This window comes from Alnus glutinosa, chromosome 3 (assembly GCF_958979055.1).
Source record: "Alnus glutinosa chromosome 3, dhAlnGlut1.1, whole genome shotgun sequence".
In the NCBI taxonomy this organism is placed as follows: domain Eukaryota; kingdom Viridiplantae; phylum Streptophyta; class Magnoliopsida; order Fagales; family Betulaceae; genus Alnus; species Alnus glutinosa.
This window is the reverse complement of record NC_084888.1, coordinates 16,998,457-17,021,331: the sequence shown is the minus strand read 5'-3', so window position 1 is coordinate 17,021,331 and position 22,875 is coordinate 16,998,457. Positions and strand designations below refer to the sequence as shown.

Genomic DNA, 22,875 nt, shown 5'->3' with positions numbered 1-22,875 from the left:
TGGAGTCAAACCTGAATTAGGATTCCTGCTCCTTATTGATCAAGAACTGCTGTCAGAGTTCTAATTGGACTTTGATCCTTTATTTGACTTCTGATCTGATTGGACCACGAGTCCTATCCCAATTCCACCAGGAATAGAACTACTGATCAAACTATACTTGGACTAATAAGAGTCCTATCCCAATTCTCTTGGGGATACGATCACGTACTGATCGGACTATGACTGCTCACTTTAATTCAACTTGGAATAGAGTCCAAATCCGAATTTACTGAGATAACTGATATCTGATTTTTTTATAGTAATTGTTAAATGTTTATCTCCTCCTTGGATCGGATTGAGTGAAATTTATCCCCAACAAACGAGATTGCTACGTTGAGCTTTTTCAGATTATAGGTGACAGAACACTCAATCCTCTTGTAGAACTTGGGCTTCACCAATTTCCCCATAACGTTGGCTCTAAATCGAATCACGAAGTTCAATTTCAAAGGCACCGGCAGAGTCACCGTGGCCGTTGAACTGCTCATACTGAGGAATTTGATCCCCTATCACTGTCACGTACAGTAAGTACTGATTGATCTTTAATTGGCTCTTCCTTTATTGATGAAACTTCTTCATCTGCAATTAATCCCTAATTCACAGAAATAGGGAAAGTAGAAATAGAATACTGAGACCAGGATCTCTTAAATAAAACGAATTTTTTTTTCTCTCTTTTTATATATATATATATATATATATATTTTATATTTGGTTTTAAATATTTTTTTTTATTGTAAGTGACACTTGTCACAATATAATTAGTGCTGAGATGCAAATATTAATGTACAAGTTCTGTCAAATTTTTTGCTGGCATGAACTAAATCTCGATTAAGGACCTATTTATCAAAACTCCAAACAACAAAACTTAATTTTAATTTGCATTTATTCCTATTATGAATTCATGATAGCCTTAATATATTTTTGTATCCGGGTATTTTGTGAGGCCAAGGGTCATGTTTTCGGATCAGGATCCCCTCAAATTCTTTGCCCGAATTTGATACAATTTGGACAGGTTGTTGTGAGTAAGCATTTATGAGATTCACCTGACCGGATAAGCAGTTGGGCAGCCCAACTTTTATTTGGTCAGGTGGGTCTTATAAATGCTCACTTACAACTACCTGCTCGAATTCTATCAAATTTGGGCAAAGAATTTGAGGGGATCTTAATTCCATGTTTTCCCCTAACGCCGCCAGTGTCTTTATGTATCTGCACGCAATACGAATCAAATAAAAATAATAATAATAATAATAATAATATATAGTAATTAATAGCACTCCCTTGTGGTACCGTACATGGTTTGCCATTGTTCTTGGCAAGGACAAAGATTCCTGCTACCAATAATTAATACCCAATTATGTAATTTAACGGGAGAGAAGATAAGGTTTTAAAAATTGTGGGGTTGTTGCAACTATATCTCATAGGCTAATAACCCTTACTAACTGGTTAGGATTATTTGAAAAAAAGCTACCTACAAAACAGATTTCATAATCACTCGTATTGGTGGGACTCACCTCAGATGGATCCCACTAATGTGAGTGCCAAATTATTTTAAGTCTCATAGTTGCGCCTATATATATACTTCCCCATCTCCCTATCTAACCCATCCATCACCCATATATCAATTACTCCCAACTTTCTCTCCAAAACTTGAAGCATATATAATTAAGTAAGCATGGGTGCCAGTGGAGGTGGAAAGTTCATTGTGAGTGTGAGGAAGAGAGAGGTGGTGGCTGCAGTGCTTCCATTGCAAGAGCATTGGCTGCCACTATCCAACCTAGACTTGCTTCTTCCCCCTGTCGACGTGGGTGTGTTTTTCTGTTACAAGAACCCTACCAACCTGACGTTTGAATCCATGGCCGGGGCTCTGAAGAAGGCCTTGGCCCAAGTTCTGGTATCCCATTATGCGTTTGCCAGTGAGGTGGTCCAAAACTCTGTTGGTGAACCTGAGCTTCTCTGCAACAACCGTGGGGTAGACTTTGTCGAAGCTTTTGCAGAGGTTGACCTTAAAGACCTCAACTTGTATAACCCTGACGACACCGTCGAAGGCAAACTTGTGCCGGAGAAGAAGCACGGAATCTTCGCTGTCCAGGTTTGCCACATCTGTTTCATGTGCATGCATGCCCCACAAACACAAATATCTCCCTCTGGTTTTTTTTTTTTTTTTTGTTTTGGTATACCTATGTTTCACAAATACATTCCGGCCATATGTTTCATGGGACACAAACACAAATATCCCCCACGTTAGAAACATGAAACATCTTTAATTAATGCAACCTCAGATAATCCAAAAGTAAAGATAGCTGTTTGAATTTTGGCCTATCGATGTTCACACACAAGAAATCAAAATGACGATAGTGTCCCTAAACTTCAGAGATCCTTTTTACTTCTTGCCATATTTTTTTCTTTTTTTGGAAGAATCAAAATCTTTATAAACCAAACACCAAAAGAATCCCACCAAAAGGTACAAGCTGCTCTCAAGGCAATGGGAACAAACAACCCACGAGCCCTATCACAAAACCTTCAAACTGTACAACAGGCAAATAAACGCCCAAAAGCCAATAGGCCTCAAACAAAACCACTTAAAGAATACAACTGCAAAACTGCAGATAGAAAAGGAAACTAGAGCAGTTGAGACAAAGAATAACTATACACCCAACAGAGCCAAAACTACCACTGCAAGACAACTAAAAAAAAATGCCATGAAGAAAAGAACAACAAAACAAAACAAAAAGAAAAGAAAAAGGAGGTGGGGCACATACGTTTTGTTTTGTTTTAATTTATTTTGTTTTTTCACTCCACATGATTTACTACTACTATCTATGAAAACGTGTCGTTGCAGGCTACTGAGCTCAGATGTGGTGGGCTGGTGGTGGCGTGCACGTTTGACCACCGAGTAGCAGACGCCTACTCGGCCAACATGTTTCTTGTCTCATGGGCTGAGATGGCTCAGTCTAAACCAATCTCTACTCGACCATCTTTCCGTCGATCTTTACTCAACCCTCGACGCCCCGGGTCCATTCATCCCTCCTTGGACGATATGTACGTCCCCGTAAACAAACTGCCTCCTCCCAAAGATCCACAACCTGATTCCGATTATCTCATCAGCCGCATATACTACATTACGGCCGAACAACTCAGCCGGCTCCAATCACTATCCAGCACCAAGGGGTGCCGGAGGACCAAACTAGAGTCTTTCTGTGCATTATTGTGGAAGATGGTTGCCAAGTGGGCTATTACTAAAAATGTAGACAAAAAGATAACCAAGATGGGCGTTGTTGTTGACGGAAGGACAAGGTTGACTGATGATGGAGATGAACATAAAGCTTTACTCATGGGTTCTTACTTTGGAAATGTGCTCTCCATACCCTACGGTGCCAAGCAAGTGGACGAGCTTAATGAAGAACCATTGGACAGGGTAGCAGATGAAGTTCATGAATTCTTGGAAGGTGCGGTGACAAAGGAGCATTTCTTGGGCCTCATAGATTGGGTGGAGGCTCATCGGCCGGTGCCCGGTTTGGCAAAGATATATTGTAGTGGGACTGAAGACGGACCGGCTTTTGTGGTGTCGTCCGGGCAAAGGTTCCCAGTGTGTAAGGTGGATTTCGGGTGGGGTATGCCGGGTTTTGGGTCGTACCATTTTCCATGGGGAGGGGACGCCGGGTATGTGATGCCGATGCCAAGCCCGACGGGGAACGGAGACTGGGTGGTGTACATGCACCTCTTGAAAGGGCAGGTGGAGTTGATTGAGGCTGAGGCTGCCGATGTCTTTAGACCCTTGACATCTACTTATCTCAACTTTGACTAGAAGAGTATACTACTTATATGCTTTGTACATGCCTACGTCGTTCAGTACCGTATATTGCGTGCCCCTTGTTCAGTTTAGAATGCTATAAATGTGGTGTATTTCATTTAATTTGTAGTTGATCGAACTCATATATTTTGTCAATCGTGCCGGCCTATTTATATTGATAACTTAATTATGAGTTATATATGATGATAATGATCTTTTTCAACTGTACCAGCCAACCATCAGACCTTATTATATATGTAATTTTTTTTTTTTTTTTTATATAGATTATTATATATGTAATTGTTAACGCTTTCTTGGGGTGTTTTCTGTCTTTATCCGCTAGAAAACAAGAACATATATGGGTGTTTGTTAACGTTTTCTTGACATGTTTGTTTTCTTACTTCCCTCAAGTCTTTTCTTCGATCAACTGCTTTCTGTACTCGTCGAAGCAGTTTTGCATGATCGTGCATGCAGTGCAAAAGTAGCTGAATGACAGTAGAAAAAAACACACCAAAAAGCAGGATATGGACCAGTAGGTGACGGATGTGTAATGTCTTCCTTCCCGTTGGACTTAACCTTTTAAAATATAAGCGAGGATGAACACATAAAATTAATATTTAATTAAAATAAAAAATAAATAATAAAGACATAGCTCGAACTCATAATGTCTATTCTAATACTATATATATATATATATATATATATATATATATATATATATATATATATATATATATATGTTAAATCATCACTTATCACAAAAATTAATTAAGCTTATAAAAATGAATAAATTTAATCTATACTTTATTTAAAAAATATATATAATGAAATATAGGGAAATATGAAGGCAACAAAATAATTAGGACTTCAAGGGCTTGATCACAATAACAATATCTTTATAACGTGTTTTGTCTCCTTTCTAAGTGCTAATGGTATATGACAAAATAGCTCTGAGGATCAATGAAGCTCAAATATTACTGTAGAATAACACTTTATAGAGTAACAATAAATTACCCATATAAAGAATTGCACAAAAGAAATTAGTATGAGACAAGAAAGAGAAGCTATTGGCTTGTATCTTCTTTGCATATGACCAAAGAGTCATATTTATAATCATTTTGTACAATCCAATGTCCAAAATAACAGGAATGATAGAACTCCTTCTAGTATTCTTCTGGTGTCCATCTAGAATGATATAAATGTAATAAAAAAAATTAAAAAATTGCATTCATGTCATCCAGAATGATATAAATGTAATTTTTTTATTACATTTATGTCCTTTCAAATTGACGTACACTAAAAGAACACCAAAAGGAAGTCTTGCATTCCTCCCAAAATAATAATGGTCAAAATTATAACCACCAAATCCAACTTAGCGGACATCTTCAATAGCATATTAACCTCTCTTGTAACCACAAAATCCTTAAATAGCATATTAAACTATTTTGTAACCATCAAATCTTTAAATCTCTTTTGTAACTTTCAAATCCTTAAATGAAATATATTTCGTAATTATTTGAAATTCTCAAAATTATGTTATTTATTTATTTTAATTTAAATAAATCCAACATGCTTTACCACCAAAATGTGACACAAAATGTTTGTAGGTTGAAAAGCTTGTAGCATAATTTTCAACGTGCTTGGAGAGATTGGAGGGGGTATAAATGGACTGAACTGGAATTTTAGGAAATGCTTATTGACAAGTAGTACACACTTGAGTAGGCTTATGGGACAAAGCTGAAAGACAGTGGTTGGACAGAACACTACAAATAATGTTGAGTTCGGGATGAAGTAGACGGCAATGCCATGTATCCACCGATACTCACTCACCAAGAAATGCAGTAGGAGAATGAGGGATGGGCGAAGAGGAAGGCCATGATATACTCGGGCCTTGCAGTAGTAAACTCCCTGTACGAAGGTCCTTAACACAAAAATCAAAAGGGTGAAACTCAATGTGTACATGATTATATCGAATAAACCAGTATGGAGAATCTCCGGACCTTAGCCATTGCTGACACAAAGCTGCTCATTGCCTTTGTACTTCTTAGCTCAGAGATTGAGGTTTGAAATATATATCATTGATTAAATGGTTCGTACATCCCGTATCAGGATACCAGTTCAAATCAAGTGGTGTGTGAGGTGTGGTGAGAAAAGTAGAGGGAGGAGGAGGCTCACATTGGTAGGCATGATCAAACCTATGGTAACACTTTGTTGATGTATGTCTATATTTGAGACAGACCTGATAGGTAGGCCTATTAGCAGAACCATGGTGACTGAAAAAATCAGGAGGAGGGCTACGTACACGACCTCGACCACCAAAGGAGCCATTGTTTGCAGAAATATGCTTTTGTTGTTTGCTAGATGAATTGGAATGACGTTTAGCAAAATTGAACAGAGAGATGGACAAATCAAAAGATGAATTATTCTACTTTATTCGTTGTTCATATGTCAACAAGTGTCCATATAAATCTTCCAGAGAGATAGGATCCATATGGGTAGTAATTGATGCAGTCAAAGGATGATATTATGTACTAAGCTCAAAAAGAAGATAAGAAACTAACTCTAGTCTTTTAAAGGTTACTCAACAATTGCCATGATGGGTTCCAAATTTTGGGTTTTCTGAAAGTAATAATCAGCCACCGAGAGACCACCTTTCTTCGTGGTAGCCAACTAATAGCAGATCTGCATAATGCGAGCTTTCGATTGGGAAGAAAATATTTTCTTTAATAGAACCCAAACATCACGGGAAGTTTAAAGACCTACAATATGAGCCAAAATGCCTTCTGTGAGGGAAGAAATTATGTCACTGAAAATGATTTTATCTTGATGAAACCATAAGGTATAAGTCGGGTTCTTGACTAAAACAGAGGAATAAGAATCAATGGTCGAAGCAAAAATAAGTTCAGGTGGACATGGGATTTCGCCATTTACATAGCCAAAAAGTTGTTGGCCTTGAAGATAGGGACCAACTGAGCACGGCAGATCAAGTAACACTACAAAAAATCCAGTCTTTTGAGTCCTGTTTTTTATATTCTTTTTTGGCAATAAAAATGACTCAAATCGTTTTAGGTCGGTTTTTTTTTTTTTTTTTTTTTGAGTCGGTTAGAAAACAACTTAACTTATAGCATTTGGACTCTAGGTTAGAGTTGTTTTACTGTTCAAACAACTCTAATTAGAATCATTTTTACCAAAACGACTCAAATTATTTGAAGTCGTTTTAAATGAAAGTGACTTCAACGGTTGGACTCATTTTATATGAAAAACGACTCCAAATAATAAAAATAAAAAAATCATTAGTTTTTTTTTTCTTGGTAATACCTAATATAACAAGAATAATGTTTACATATTCATACACTCATAAACGATCACATAAACTCATAATCCAAACTCCATGCACTCATAAATTATTAATATAGATTGATGTACATCAAGCCATAAACAAAACATTAACAAGTAAGACGACGTATCAACATCAAAGCCAAACATATATAATACAAACCCCAAAGCGTTCAAAGTAATTCCAAACATAATATATGAGTTACCTACAATCACAAACTGATTAAGTCCAGCCGATAAAACGATATGAACAGTATTTACATCATTTATAAACTTTGATTTCCCACCTACATTCAAAAGAATACTAATACGGTATGTTACGATTGCTAACATAAATTCATATCCTACATACATAGTCACTCATGCAGATCATCGTTCTGGGGCGAGGGCGTGGCACCTACATTAGTGATTCAGATTAAATGTGTTACACAACTATATATGAGAAACTAGTAATGATATACATAAAATTTTCAACTGTATAATGAAAAAAAAAAAAGAAAAAAAGAAAAAAAAAAAGCACGCTTTGTTAATTAGTTAATCATGTTGGGAGCTAACCTGGTTGACTGCCTACTGAAGATCTTTCCCTTCCGACACTACGTGACTCAGTGTCTTGCACAGCCAAAGTGTTGCCCCCTGCTGCATTGGAATATCAAATGTAACATACGTTATCGTCTGGACCTGCTGACTGTCCAATACCTAAGTATTTATATCTTGTGTGATCTCAGTTTCAGGTTGCCTCTCTTAAAAAGTAATAAAAAAATAAAAAAAAGGGTATCAAGATTGTACGATGGATTAGGTGATAGTAGTATGGAAGTATCAAGTGAAAATAAATATTGACTTCTAAAAGAACCAAGTGTGTGTTTGTGTGCAACAAAATATCTTAAATGCGGAATTTAAAGAAGACAAGATATTTGTTGATGAAGTGGAAACTCTATGAAGAGAAAAACCACTCCGGGGCAGCCAAATCCAGGAACTCCACTATCCAAAAACAAAACAAGTTACAAAGCACTCGTACTCACAAAACCTATTACAATAGTCAAACCTTTAACTATAACACGAACCCAATCATGAACGCTTCTCAACCAAGTCTCCTATTTGAAGGGGTCTTTGATGGATTCCTTTATCTTAGGGCCGACCCCTAAGATAGACTTCACACGAACTGTTGAGCACACACCGACAACGGCTTAAGAGCTAGTGAATCTTCAATTCTCCCTAAACACCCTCTCAAAGCTAAGATAATTCAATACCGAATTCTGTACAAAACAAATGCCTAGTGGCCTCTATTTATAGGCTTCAGAACCCTAATTCTACTCAAAATTGGAGTCCTCTGGGTGGTGTCCGAACGGCAAGCAAAGGGTGTCCGGACGGTCAACTGTTTCCGTGTCTCAAAAGGAATTCCGAAATTTCTCAAATTTCTGGCGGCCTTCCGAACGCTACTCTCTTTCCGTCCTGACGGTGGGCCGTCCGGACGTTTCTATTTACTATCTTGATATTCATGTTGTAGGAGTTTTTCTTAGCTTTCCAACGACACCAATTTTGTCTCAATCTGATACTCGAGCAAAGAGTTATGATAAAAACACTAAGACGTGTGCAGAAATCTTCCTGGAAACCTGAAAAGTGTCTGGACGGTGTTGCCCTTCCGTCCGGACGGTTGCTGTTTCCCAATCCGTATCTGAACATGAAATCCAATTTCTACTCAGAATCTGAATAGCTTGACCTAGCATCCAGACGGTGTAACTCGGTCATCCGGACAGCTGCAATGGTGGAAGCTTCTAGACACTGTGGGGCGTCTGGACGCCTTGAAAGGCCCGTCCGGACGGTTGCACAGGAACTGGCTGTTCTAACTTGGAAACTGTATTAAATCTTCATGGACATCTTCTTAGAAACTTGTGACCATACACATGGCATGAAATGAGACACTAGTCATATTACTTGAAGACTTTAAATAAAACCGATAATCCTATTAAAAAGCAACCGTTATATAAAGTGTTTTTGTCAACCAGAATGTTGCCAATACAAAATATTAACAAACTCTCCCTTTGGCCATTTTGGGACAAAAAATACTTGACCGGTTTGGAAATACATTCCCGGTTCAAAACAAAAAATACTCCCCCATTTTGTCTCAAAAGGACAAAGGGTAAACAAAGTATAAGAGAAAACCACAATTACTAAAATTCAAAACAACAAGAATAATTGTAAAGTGTCTCATCAAAAGCTCAAATCAACATAAGAGAAAACTAAAACCTCAATATATCACATTTCCTAAATTTGAGCCACTTTGGCTTCTTGTTCCTGAAGCCAGGAAACCATAGACTGAAAATTTTCAATCACTTGAATCTTCTAGCCTAAAACTGATCATCTGCAGAATGAAATCCTCTAAACAAGTGGTCTGCAAAATGATAAAGAAGATTCACCATTGAATCTCCAGCTGGAGTAGACCTAGAGGAAGAAGTTACGAAAGACTCTGAATGAGTGGGGGGAAAGAGCTCATCTAAGTTCTGAGACCTTCGGAATTTGAACATTTGATTAGCCTCCACTAGTCAGTTTTCCAAAGAGCCCTTTGTCTGACACTATGCAGAAGCCACTGAACTACATATTCCGGAAAAAATTTAAACAGAAATCTATCCAAAAATAACACCACAAGGAAATATTAGATCCTGTTAGTTCCAAAAAGAATGTGGTTTTATGATGGCTATCAATAGGATGCATAAAGAAATACAAAAGTAGATATAGCAATCCAAAAGGCACAGATTAGTAATATCCATCCAGCATAAAGACAGAAAAAGATATTCATGCACAATTTCTCAAATCATAATCAATTAAAGATTCCAATATTCTAAAAAGAACCAAAGCTTAAGAGAATAAGGAAAGTCAAAGGAAATACCTGGGAATGAGAAAAAATGTGTAGAGAATGCCAAAATCTCAGGATCAGTCCGAGAGAAAACATACACAACACAACATGATAGAACAGGCAAAAAGTAGTGTGTGTGTTTGGCAAAGAAAGCAAAAAGCTCGAGTCCGAACGTGGTACATACTCGTCCAGACAGCATGCTGTCAGATAAGAGATCGACAGAGTCGAGCACGTCTGGACGCTTCACACTAGAAGCTGAAAAACAGAGGAAAATATTTAGGAAAAAAAAAATCTAACGTTAGCTTCAGAACACGCATGTATAAATAATTGATAAAACAGTCAAATAACATTTCAAAAATATACCAAGATATTATTGAGAGTTAAGAGTCAATAAGCACAAAAATTTCCTTGTAGATAGAAATTTTTCAATAGTAAACTTAACTCATGCAATACATGTGTGTGTGAAAGCTTTCTCAATAAGGTATGAAGTTCACTGATATGACTTAAAGCAACCGGATTTTCTAAATAAGAGAGAAAATCAATGGTAGATCAGACAAAAGTCAAACCTTATTTTACTAGGGCCTAGCCACCCTCATCTAATACACTCCCCCTAAGATACAACACTTTTCTTTTACTTCGTCCTTTAGTGACCGTCTATTTCCACAATGATTTGGTCACTAACTGTTTCTATAGGGACAAGTACAAGAACAGATTTATAGCACAAAAGCAGTGGATCTTTTTATTTATCCGCATTTATTCAATTTTGAATGCTTTTTATCACTTGGTGCTGTAACCTGGAAAGAACGCCAGAATTTATGGGTTCTAGGTTCAACTAACGAGCTGGTCAATTTGACCATCTTAGCAAAAAAGAAAAAAATCTCTTATTAGAATTTCCAGAAGCTAAAAGTCAGATAGAAAAAAAAAATGTACCTTAAGGGAGCCTTGGATAGTGCATATTTTCATCGCATGAGAAAAGCAACTACCTATCAAATAGATGCAGCAGGGAGAACTCTCAGCTATATAAAAGCAAAAAGAGTAATGCACCAAGAACTGAGACGTCAGGTAAAAATACATAAGATATCTAAAAAGCTAAATACAGGAATATATATCTACATCTTTCTCCCCCCGCCTTTTTTTTTTTTTTAATAAATGTGAAAAAACAACAAAGACACGCTTAAAAGGAAAAGAACATATGTCTAGACAAAGCATGTTGGTAAGAGCAAACCTGTCCTCAGGGAAAGAGGTTTGACTATACCAAGACAAAAAAGCAGTGACATGCTTTCTTTCTCATCCCTAGAATGTACTTGTAGAAAATTCTCAAAGCAACCCAGAGAAAATCTAGGGATAGAAAATGTGGTTCCTCAAACAGAATGCAAGGCAAAAATAGGATATGTTAGATATGACAATCAATGCAATGCAAACATACCTTGTATGCACTAGGATTTAGGAACCAAAATCCTAGGCATGGTGAGACTGCACCTATACTAGGTGAGTCCACTCCCCCTCAAGGGGTGAATGGTCTCATCCTTTCTGACCCAACCCTAGTGTACCCGTGGTAGATGTGATTGGGTATTGCTCATACTGTCCATTCTCCTCAGCATCCCCCATAACAAGCTCAGCAACCCTTTATAGGCATGGTTGCTATCGGGCTTTTACGGCTTTTTCTTGTAATGCCTTGATGTGTTCTTCGAAACAGACAGCTGTTGTTGCCACTGATGCCATGGAACCAGATGTCCTGCCGAAGGTAAAGTACCTGATGTGGTCTTAGTAGGCAACTTCCTCTGAGCCTTCTTCTTTTGAGCTTGGAGCTGTGGACATTTGGGTAAAATGTGACCGGTGATGCCGCTGTGATGACAGGTGAGTAGGCTTCTTTTGTTGGAATGCTGCTTGACTTTCTCTGCAGAAATATGGTTAGCATTCTTACAAACAATATTGCCCTTCCTTTTTATATGTCTCCTATGCGGAGGGACATATTTTGATGAGGAAGAAACTTCAACTTCACTTTTCCTCATAGCATCCTGCTTAATCCAAGGCCCGTGGGATTTCAACAAATAACAATTTGGCCTAATATGACCAATCTTCCCACAATTATGACATTTAGGAATAAACTTACCTTGTATTCCTGATTCCTTGGGGGTAGGCATCACATGATTAGTTAAACAAGAATTATCTAAACAAGCTGTATCTTCTATCACAGGCTTAATATCAATAGAATCTAATTTAGAATTAGATGCATGTGAAGTAAAAGTACTTAAGTCATTAACAATTAAATCAGGCTTGTTAGAAATATCTGTATGAATACAAAGCATACTTTTCAAATTATTACTAGAGAATTTTTCCAAGAGATCCTCTGATTCTTTTAATTTATTCTCTAGTGCATCAACAATATAAAAAAGCATGGTATTCTCAAATGTCAAAGAGTCAATCAAGGCATGTGATTCAAATAGCTGTAAAATCAAAGACTCTTTTTGAGTTCTCTATTGGATTTCTTAAAGAGTTTACCTATCAAAAGAGTATCTTTAGAGAAATTATAAAAATCATCTTTAGAGAACTCAGTTGATTTATGTTAGAAGGAGTCATAGATGACACTTTAGGAAATAAATCCAAACACAAGTGTACTGGCTCTGATACCAATTGAAAATAAATATTGACTTCTATAACAACCAAGTGTGTGTGTTTGTGTGTAACAAAAATATCTTTAAATGCCGAAAATAAAAAGATAAGATATTTGTTGACGAAGTGGAAACTATGTGAAGAGAAAAACCACTCCTGGGCAGCCAAACCCAGGAAATCCACTATCCAAAAACAAAGCAAGTTACAAAGCACTCGTACTCACAAAACCTATTGCAGTAGTCATACCTTTAACTATAACACGAAAACAATCGTGAACGCTTCCCAACCAAGTCTCCTACTTGAAGGGATATTTGATGGATTCCTTTACCTTAGGGCCAACCCCTAAGATAGACTTCACATGAACTATTGAGCACACACCGGCAACGACTTAAGAGCTAGCGGATCTTCAATTTTCCCTAAACACCATCTCAAAGCTAAGAGAATTAAATATCGAATTCTGTACAAAACACATGCCTAGAGGCCTCTATTTATAGGTTTCAGAAACCCTAATTCTACTCAAAATCGAAGTCCTCTGGGCGGCGTCCTGACGACAAGCGAAGGGCGTCTGGACAGTCAACTGTTTCTGTGTCTGAAAATGAATTTTGAAATTTCTTGAATTTCTGGTGGCCGTCCGAACGCTACTCTCTTTCCGTCCTGACGGTGGTCTGTCCATACGTTTCTATTTTCCTTCCTTGCATTCAAATTGTAGGATTTTTTCTTATCTTTCCAACGACACCAATTTCGTCTCAATCCGATACTTGAGTAGAGAGTTATGATATAAACACTGAGACGTGTGCATAAATCTTCCTGGAAACCTGAAAAATGTCAGGACGGTGTTGCCCTTCCGTCCGGACGGTTGCTGTTTCCCAATCAGTGTCTAAACATGAAATCCAATTTCTACTCGGACTCTGAATAGCTTGACCTAGCATCCGGACGATGTAGCTCAGTCGTCTGGACAGCTGCAACGGCGGAAGCTTCTAGACATTGCGGGGCGTCCGGAAGCCTTCAAAGGCCCTTCCGAACGGTTGCACAGGAACTGGCTGTTCTGACTTGGAAACTATATTGAATCTTCTTGGACATCTTCTTAGAAACTTGTGATCATACACATGGCATGAAATGAGACACTGTTCATATTACTTGAAGACTCTAAATAGAACCGATAATCCTGTTAAAAAGCAACTGTTACATAAAGTGTTTTTGTCAACCAGAATGTTGCCAATATAAAATACTAACATCAAGTAACCCTGAAAACCCGTTGTCTGTATCCCACAGAGTATGTATGCAGTCGATTAAGGGCTCATTTATGAATTCGCTCAATGAAGGTGCTCTGGGGAAATATATCTCATCGTCGTCTACCAGAGATGGTTGTATCGACGGTGTGGTCTTCGGAATGCGTCGTGATGGGATCCGTGCGAAAGGTCTCTTCTTCGGTAGTGAGGCCATATTGATCTACAAAATACACAAATAAATAAAGTGTCAAATCACATGGGAATATAGAAACCACTCAACATGTATAATGTAATTTGATATCAGTTTAAGTTTATTGAAAAAAATAAATAGTCATACATGAAAAATAAAGAGACTTCTAATTTATCGTGTGTGTGTGATCAATGTGTAACAAAATATCAAAATGCTGAATTTAAATGAGACAGATAAATTCTCATAGGGCCCCCTGGAATTCCTTCCAACGCTTGTTGATTAATTTTTATGGATTCTGTCATTTCACCAATTCAGACTAAATAACAAGCTAATGAATCCCCTTCTTTTTGCCATTGGACTTCCCAATCCAATTATTTTGTTAACGAAGTGGAAACTCAATTAAGAGAAAAACCATTCCGGGGCAACAAAACTCAGGAATTTCACTATTCAAAAGACAAAGCTAGTAACAAGACAGTAACATTCACATACCCCTATGCAGCGATCGTATCTTGCACTATGACACATAACCCAACGTGAATACCTCCTAACCAAGTCACCTACTTGAAGGGGTCTTCAATGGATTCGTTTACCTAAGGGCTCCTCCCTAAAATAGACTTCACATGAACAAAGTAACAGCACACCGGCAACAGCTAGAGATCTAGCAGATCTTCACAATATCTCCCTAATTACCCTCTCTAAGCTATAAAGAATTCAATACCGAATTCTATAAATATTAGATGCCTAAATGCCTCTATTTATAGGCTTAGAAGACCTAAAATGAGTCTGTCTCTAATTTATCTAGCCCCGTCCGGATGGAAGCATATAGCGTCCTGACGGTGAACCGTGCAATCACCTTTTCATAACGCGCTTCACATGTTTCTATATTAAGGCCGCATCCGAACTGTGTTGCCCTAGAGACCTGTTTGATGCTCATCACGCATCTCTAGAATAGTAAACATAATGTGCTTTAAGAGACAGAAGGGAATCCGCTGGATCAAAGCATATAAAAATCTTGCTCTTTTGTAGACTAGCTCGCTCCATCGAGCCATAGGCCATAAATTGTGTTGCACAATTTTTGCAAGAAGACAATGCGGAGAGGAAAATATGCCAATCCTAATTGAGTGAGAGACTCTGTCCTGAGCTCGATGCTGAGGATCAAAAAACATGAGCAGTTCTTCCATGGAAGGAGAATCCACGGAATCTGGGAAAGGGATACCCTCAAATGGAACTGAATCAGTCCTGATAAAAGACCCAATGAGTGCAGCATCAACTTTGAAAGTCACTCCCCTGATTGTGGTCTGCAAAGTGAGACCGCTCTACTCATCCTGTATGACCTCCAAATACCCATAGAAATCCCAGAATAGTTCTCCTAGGTTAACCGATCGATGAAGTCAAAAGGAGGAATCATAATGTCGGCTCTTACAACGTTTCTCTCTATAATTACGGGACTGGTTTCTACCCTGGCCCTGGTAGCCTCAAAACTGTCCTCAATCCTCTGACGAACTCTACGCTGGGAGCTACTAGCCAACATAGTTCTACAAAAATTTACCCAAATAATTGCAAAAGATAACACCAATGAAATTAGATTCTATTAGTCCAAAAAAACAAAAAAATCGGCATTATGACAACTGTAAAATGGACTTCCCAAAAATTACATAAGATGCAATAACTATCCCAAATCAGTACATAAGATAAAATCCAACCTCAGCAGCAGAATATATAAGAAATTTCATGCATTATTTAACTCAACAAAAATATTCCACAATAAATCCTAATATTCTAACAATTAGTGAAAACTGAAAAGAACAAGAGAAATAACAAAGTACCTGGAATGAAGAGAAAAGGGCAAAAGAAGATGAGAACTCTTGAAAAAGCACGAGAAAAATGCATTAAAATCGCAAAAAGACAAGAGAAATTGAAAAGGATTGATGTTATGCGGCGCAGAGGAGAAAAGAACGCAAGCTTAAACATGTAGGGTACCCATCAAGACACATAACTTACTCGTCTGGACGGCTACTGCCATGTCAGGACTAGTCAAGATCGCGCTCGTCCGGACACAAGAGTAGGTCCATTCGGATGCTTCACACTGAAAAAATAAAACTAGAGGAAAATTTACAGAAAAAAAGAAATATTTTCCCTAAAGTTAGCTTCAGAACACGCATGTATAATCAAATGCTAAAGTAGTCAAATAGCATTTCAAAAATATGCAAAGATATAATTGAGAGTTAAATATTCAGTAAGCACAAATTTCCTTACAAGGAAAATTTAAATAGATTACTCAACTCATGCAATGCGTGTGTGTGTGAAAGCTTTCTCAATAAGGTATGAAATTCGCTGATATGATTTAAAGCAACTAAACTTTCTAAACAATAGAGAAAATTAATGATAGATCAGTCAAAAGTCAAACCTTATTTTGCTAGGGCCTAGCCACCCTCATCTGATACACTTCTCCTAAGATGCAGTACTTTTCTTTACCTAGTCCTTTAGTGACTGTCTATTTCCGCAATGATTTGGTCACTGACAGTTTCTTTAAGGACAAGTTTAAGAATAGATTTATAGCACAATAAGTAGTGGATCTTTTGAAATATCCATATATATTGAATTTTAAATGTTTTTTATCACTTGGTGCTGCAACCTTAAAAAAATGCCAGAATTTATGGGTTCTAGATTCAACTAACGAGTTGATCAGAATTTTCAGAAGCTAAAAATCAGAGAATAAAAAAAAAAATGTACCTTGTGGGAGCTTTGGATAGTGCACAATTTTTCATCACATGAACTATCTATCATTAAGATGCACAGGAAAACTTAGCAGATATTAGGCATAAACTCTCAATCATATATAAGCATATTCAAGCAATGCACAATGAACTGAGATATCAGGCAAAAAGACATGTAATATCTGAAAAGCTAACAAAAATAAAAATTCTGCATCTTCTCCCCCAATTTTTTATTTTTCATTTTTTTTTTAAAAATGTTGGAAAAAAATAAGACAAAAAACTATAAAAACATGCTTATGGAGAAAAGACATAATATCTAGTCTCCTAGCATGAAAGGAAAAAAGCAAACTTGACCTCATGGAGAGAGGTTTTGAATTACCAAGACAGAAAAGCAGCCGCCCGACGTGCTTTTTCTGTCATCCCCAAATAGTACCTACATAAATTTCTCAAGACAACAAGAGAAAATATAAGGATAGAAGAAATGGTTTCTCAAACAGAATGCAAGGCATGAATAATATATGGCATGATAAACAATGCAATGTAAACGTACCTGACATGCACTAGGATTTAGGAACTAAAATCCTAGGCATGGTGTGACTTCACCTTTACTAGGTGAGTCCACTCTCCCTCAAGGGGTGAATGGTCTCATCCTTCCTTACCCATACCTTCTTTACCTGAGAGGTAAAGTTGTAAGCCATGTCCAATTTGTCCAAATTGGCTAGGACATTCTTCATCATGTAGACAAGCCCTTCATAGATCTGAATTACCTTAGGCTTATGAGGCTTCACTCTGAAGTATTTGGCCTTGGTGTGGCCATTCTTACCACTATGACTGCATGAGGGAGAACCCATTTGAGGGTATTGCCGCTTTTACCGAGAAGCATGATGAGGCTTGGAAGGTTTAGAGCTAGACTTACTTGTCTTTGGCTCTTGTTTCTTGATCAGAGGCTTCTGATGTTGGATCTGACGACAGTGTGGCCTGCTGTGTCCTGTGACACCACAATGATGGCAGGTAAGCTGACTTTGTTTGCTGAAATACTTCTTGACATGCTTTGCAATTATAGGTTTAGCATTCTTACCAAAGCAAAGTTTTTACCTTCTTGAGATAAATGTCTCCTATAGGGCGGGACATATTTATTAGAAGAAGGATTCTCAATTTTGCCTTTTTTAGGAGCAACCTGCTTATTACAAGGCCTGTAAAATTTTAACAAATAACAATTTGGTCTAATATGACCAATCATCCCACAATTATGACAAGTAGGAAAAAACTTACCTTGTGTTCTTGATTCCTTGGACTTAGGCTTCACACAAACATTCAAGTAAGAATTTTCAAGATTATCTAAACAAGTTGTATCTACTATCATAGGCTTAATAACAATATAATCTAATTCTGAATTAGAAGCATGTGAGGTAGAAGTACCCAAGTCATCAACAATTAAGTTAGACTTGCTAGAAATATCTATATGAATACAAAGTGTTAGTTTGTGATTGGCTGCATTCTGTTGGACAAAATTACTTCTATGTAATGTTGCTTTTTAATCAGGGATACCATTTAATTTTGAGTCTTTTGTTCAGAGATGTGCTTCAAGTAGATTCTGCACAGATTCCAAGTCAGAGAAGTCAGATCCCAAGATTCTATCTCGACGTCCCTGTCAACCGTCCTGACACTCATCAGTCAAGCAACATCTGTCCGAACTTCCATCAGTGTCCAGAAGCTTTGACCTGTTCTGAAAATAATTTATTGACTTCTAATTTAAACCAATTGTGTGTTTGTGTGCAAACAAATATCTTAAATGGGGAATTTAAATGAGACAAGATATTTGTTACGAAGTGGAAACTCTATGAAGAGAAAAAACCACTCCGAGGCAGCCAAACCCAGGAAATCCACTATCCAAAAACAAAGCTAGTTACAAGACACTCGTACTCACATAAACCTATGCAGTAGTCATACCTTTAACTCTGACGTGTAGCCCAACATGAACGCTTCCCAACCAGATCTTCCACCTGAAGGGGTTTTTGATGGATTCCATTACCTTAGGGCCGGCCCCTAAGATAGACTTCACACGAACACTTGAGCACACACTGGCACTGGCTTGAGAGCTAGCGGATCTTCGATTCTCCCTAAACACCCTCTCAAAGCACCATGGAATTCAGCACCGAATTCTGTACAAAACACTAGCCTAGAGCCCCCTATTTATAGGCTTCAAGAGACCTCAAAAACTGCTGAGATTCAGACTCTGGCTGGCAAGCGTCCAGACGAAAGTTAGTCACGTCCGAACGATTTTTTGCGATATCCTTTAAGAAATAGTGTAATTTTATCTTTATTGGGTTCACGTCCGAACGGCTTGACCGAGCGTAGGGACGGTCTTCGCTAAAATCCCTTCTGCATTCTAACGGAACTCTGGAACATTCTGAACTATTGGACATCATCTGGACGTGTTGCCACATCATCTGGACGGTTTGCAGAGACTTCCCAAACAGTGTCGATTTCTGAAAACAAACTCCTTGTTGAATACTAATTGACCGAGTGTCCGAATGGTGTTGCTTTGACGTTCGGACGCATTCAAAGGCCTGTCCGGATGGTTGCACAGGAACCGGTTGTTTTTGTCTTGGATTTTGAGAGGACTCTTCATGGACATCTTAAGCAGCTTGTGATCAGTTATTGTCTTTGATTTGATCATTGTCTGAATAACATGAAGATTCTGATTTTAAAACTGACTGTCTTGTTAACATAACCATTACGTAAAGTGTTTTTGGTTTATCCAGAATGTAGCCAATAAAATACTAGCAAACTCCCCATTTGGCCATTCTGGGACAAAAACACTTGACCGCTTTGGAAATACATTTCCGGTTTAAAACACCAAAAACAATCAAAAAAATACTCCCCATTTTTGTCACACAATGACAAAGGGTAAACTGAGTATGAAATTAAAACCATAACCAAGAAAAAAAATAGGAGAAAGGAGCAAGGTTAGGTTTTCAACGAGAAATCAGCACACACATGGATCTAAGCTTGTGAAAACAGCCAGAGAGCTGGTCAAAAATACGCAAGCATATAGAAAAGAGTTAAGTAATCAATGAGCATAAATTTCCTGCAGACAGAACTTTTTCAATAGTAAACTTAACTCATGCAATGCGTGTATGTGTGAAGGCTTTCTCAATAAGGTAAGAAGTTTACTGATATGACTTAAATCACCCGAATTTTCTAAATAAGAGGGAAAATCAATGTTAGATCAATCAAAAGTCAAACCTTATTTTACTAGGGCCTAGCCACCCTCATCTGATACACTACCCCTAAGCTGCAGCACAATTTCTTTTACATCGTCCTTTAGTGACCGTCTATTTCTGCAATGATGTGATCATTGACTGTTTCTTTAGGGACAAGATTAAGAACAGATTTATAGCATAAGCAGTGGATTTTTTTTATTAATCCATTTTTATTCAGATTTGAATGCTTTTTATCACTTGGTGCTGCAACCTAGAAAGAATGCCAGAATTTATGGGTTCTAGGTTCAACTAGTGAGTTGGTCAGTTTAACCATCTTAGCAAAAAAAAAAAATCTCTCTCATTAGAATTTCTAGAAGCTAAAAGTCAGAGAGAAAAAAAAAATACCTTAGAGGAGCCTTGGATAGTGCACATTTTTCATCACATGAGAAAAGCAACTATCTAGTAAAGATGCAATAGGAAAACTCAACACATATCAGATTTAGAATCTTAACCATATGAATGTATATTCTATCAAGGCACAGAGAACTGTCAAAATAGATAAATATACATGAGATAGCTGAAAACTTTTAGAAGAAACCTTGCATCAAATCCCCTCTTTTTTTTTTGTTGAAAATAAAAGTAGAAAAACAACAAAAACATGCTACACAGGAAAAGAAAAATCTAGTCCAAGCATGTAAGGTAAGGGCAAACCTGACCTCAAGGAGAGAGGTTTACCTATACCAAGACAGAAAAGCAGCCGCCCGACATGCTTTCTCTGTCATCCCTATGAAATACCTGCAGAATTTTCTCAAGATAACAAAAGAAACTATAGGGATAGAAAAAATGGTTCCATAACAAATATGCAAAGCATGAACAAGATATGACAATATAAAAGATGCAATGCAAGTATACTTGACATGCATTAGGATTTAGGAACCACAATCCTAGGCATGTGTGACCTCACCTACTAGATGGGTCTGCTCCCCCTAGGGAAGTGAGTGTGCCTATCCTGTCCTCCATCCTTCGGCTGTAATTCCATATATCTGATCAAGCTCCTCATAAAGCTGCCAGCAATGGGTAATTCTTCATATGATGGATCCTTTTTAGGCTTCTGCGGCTTTTCTTCATGATGCTGAGATTTGTTCTTCTTTGGCAACCAGGCCTATTTTACAGGAGCAAACCTCTACAGTTGTCACTGATGCCTTAGAGCAAGATATCTTGTATGAGGTCCAGTCTTTCTAGGTGGGTATTTCTAAGGCTGAGGACCATTGGGTCTGACATGACTATTAACTCCACATTGGTGACATATGGGAGTTTTGTGCACTGGTGGAGCATACCTTGATAATTTCCTCTGAGCCTAATGCTCCCTAGTAGGTCTGGTGCTAGCAGAATCTTTCTTTGGCAACTCCTTCCTCACTTTAGACCTCTGAACAAGTACGTGGGGCACTTGGGTCGGATGTGATCGCTTAACCCACAGTGATGGCAAAATAGGGATAAACTTTTGAGTGGGTTGTCTCCTATGTGGAGGAACATATTTTGTCTTGGAATGTTCTTCAACATCTTTTTCCTTCTTAGGAGCATTCTTCTTATTCCAAGTTCTTGGGAATTTTAACTGACCACAATTTGGTCTAATATGTCCCACCATCCCACAATGATGACATGTAGGTAGGCTTTTCTCTGTAGAATGCTTAGACTTTGTAGGAGTAGTATTATCATTCTCACAAGGAACCATAATAGCCTTACCTTTGTCATTCTGAGGCTCGGAACCTAAGGGCTTCAAAAACACAGTTCTGGAAGTAGAAGCAATGTTGGAGGAATTAGTAGCTACATACCCGAGACCAGTTTTGTCAGATGAGCACTTCTGACCTATCAGCATCTGAGCTATCTTGTTGTCTGAGAACTTTTCCAATTGTAACTGTGCATCCATCAATTTATCTTCCATGTCTATGATCTTTTGAAGTAACGTGTCTCTTTCTGTCTTCATCGTGTTCAGCTTTATCACCTTCTTCTGATTGGACTTTCTCAGCTTCATGAGTTCCATGTACATGACACAATATTCCTCTTTTAGTGCTTTGTTACCATGCTCAGAGTAGTAAAGATCGTCCTGGTTTTCACATGGAGCCACACGTGTTAGACAATCCTTAGGAGATTCTTCTTCTTTCTCAGACTCATCGCTGAGAGTTGCAATGTAGGCCTTCCCCTTAGCTTGCTTAAGATTTGCTCATTCAGTTCTCATGTGCCCAAAGCCGGAGCACTCACAACATCTCTGACCTCTTGGATCTTCTTCTAGCTTCGCTTCACTGGGAGTGTCCCTCAGTCCTTAGATGAATTTATCAGTCTTCATCAATTTATTGATCCTGTTGGCGATCAGGGCTAATTCTTCTTCATTGTCTGAGTCTTCATTTGATGAGACTTTGCTTTTAGTTGCCTTGAAAGCCATCCCCTTTGCTTTCTTGACTAGGGGTAGGGAGTACTCATAAGTTTGAAGAGATCCCACCAACTCTTCAATCTTCATAGAGTCTAAGTCCTTGCTTTCTTCAATGGAAGTCACTTTAATCCTGAAACGCTCTGGCAAAGACCTTAGAATCTTTTTGATGAGTTTTGCATCAGAGACCTTCTTCCTGAGACTCACCATTGAGTTTCTCAAGTCGTTGATCCTGGCGTAAAACTCACCGAATGTATCATTCTCTATCATCTTAATTTCTTCAAATCTAGAAATCAACATCTGGAGCTTGGCAGATTTAACAAGTTTGGTGCCCTCATATGTTGTTTCTAAGATTTGCCATGCTTCTTTAGCGGATTCACAATTTGAAATTCTTCTGAATTCAGATGGGGAAAGCGCTTGACATAGAGCATGGAGGGCTTTATCGTTGGAAAGTTGTGCACTATTTTGAGCAACAGATAGTT

General features: G+C 37.9%; 1 protein-coding gene across 1 annotated transcript; it reads left to right on the top strand.

Annotated features, from left to right (window-relative positions):
- Positions 1 to 1,645: 1,645 nt before the first annotated feature.
- LOC133864868 (coniferyl alcohol acyltransferase-like) lies at positions 1,646 to 4,049 on the top strand. The gene is made up of 2 exons (XM_062301298.1): positions 1,646 to 2,125; positions 2,876 to 4,049. Exons 1-2 carry the CDS (start codon positions 1,709 to 1,711, stop codon positions 3,839 to 3,841), a joined length of 1,383 nt encoding a protein of 460 aa, XP_062157282.1. The 5' UTR covers positions 1,646 to 1,708; the 3' UTR covers positions 3,842 to 4,049.
- The last annotated feature ends 18,826 nt before the right edge of the window (positions 4,050 to 22,875 follow it).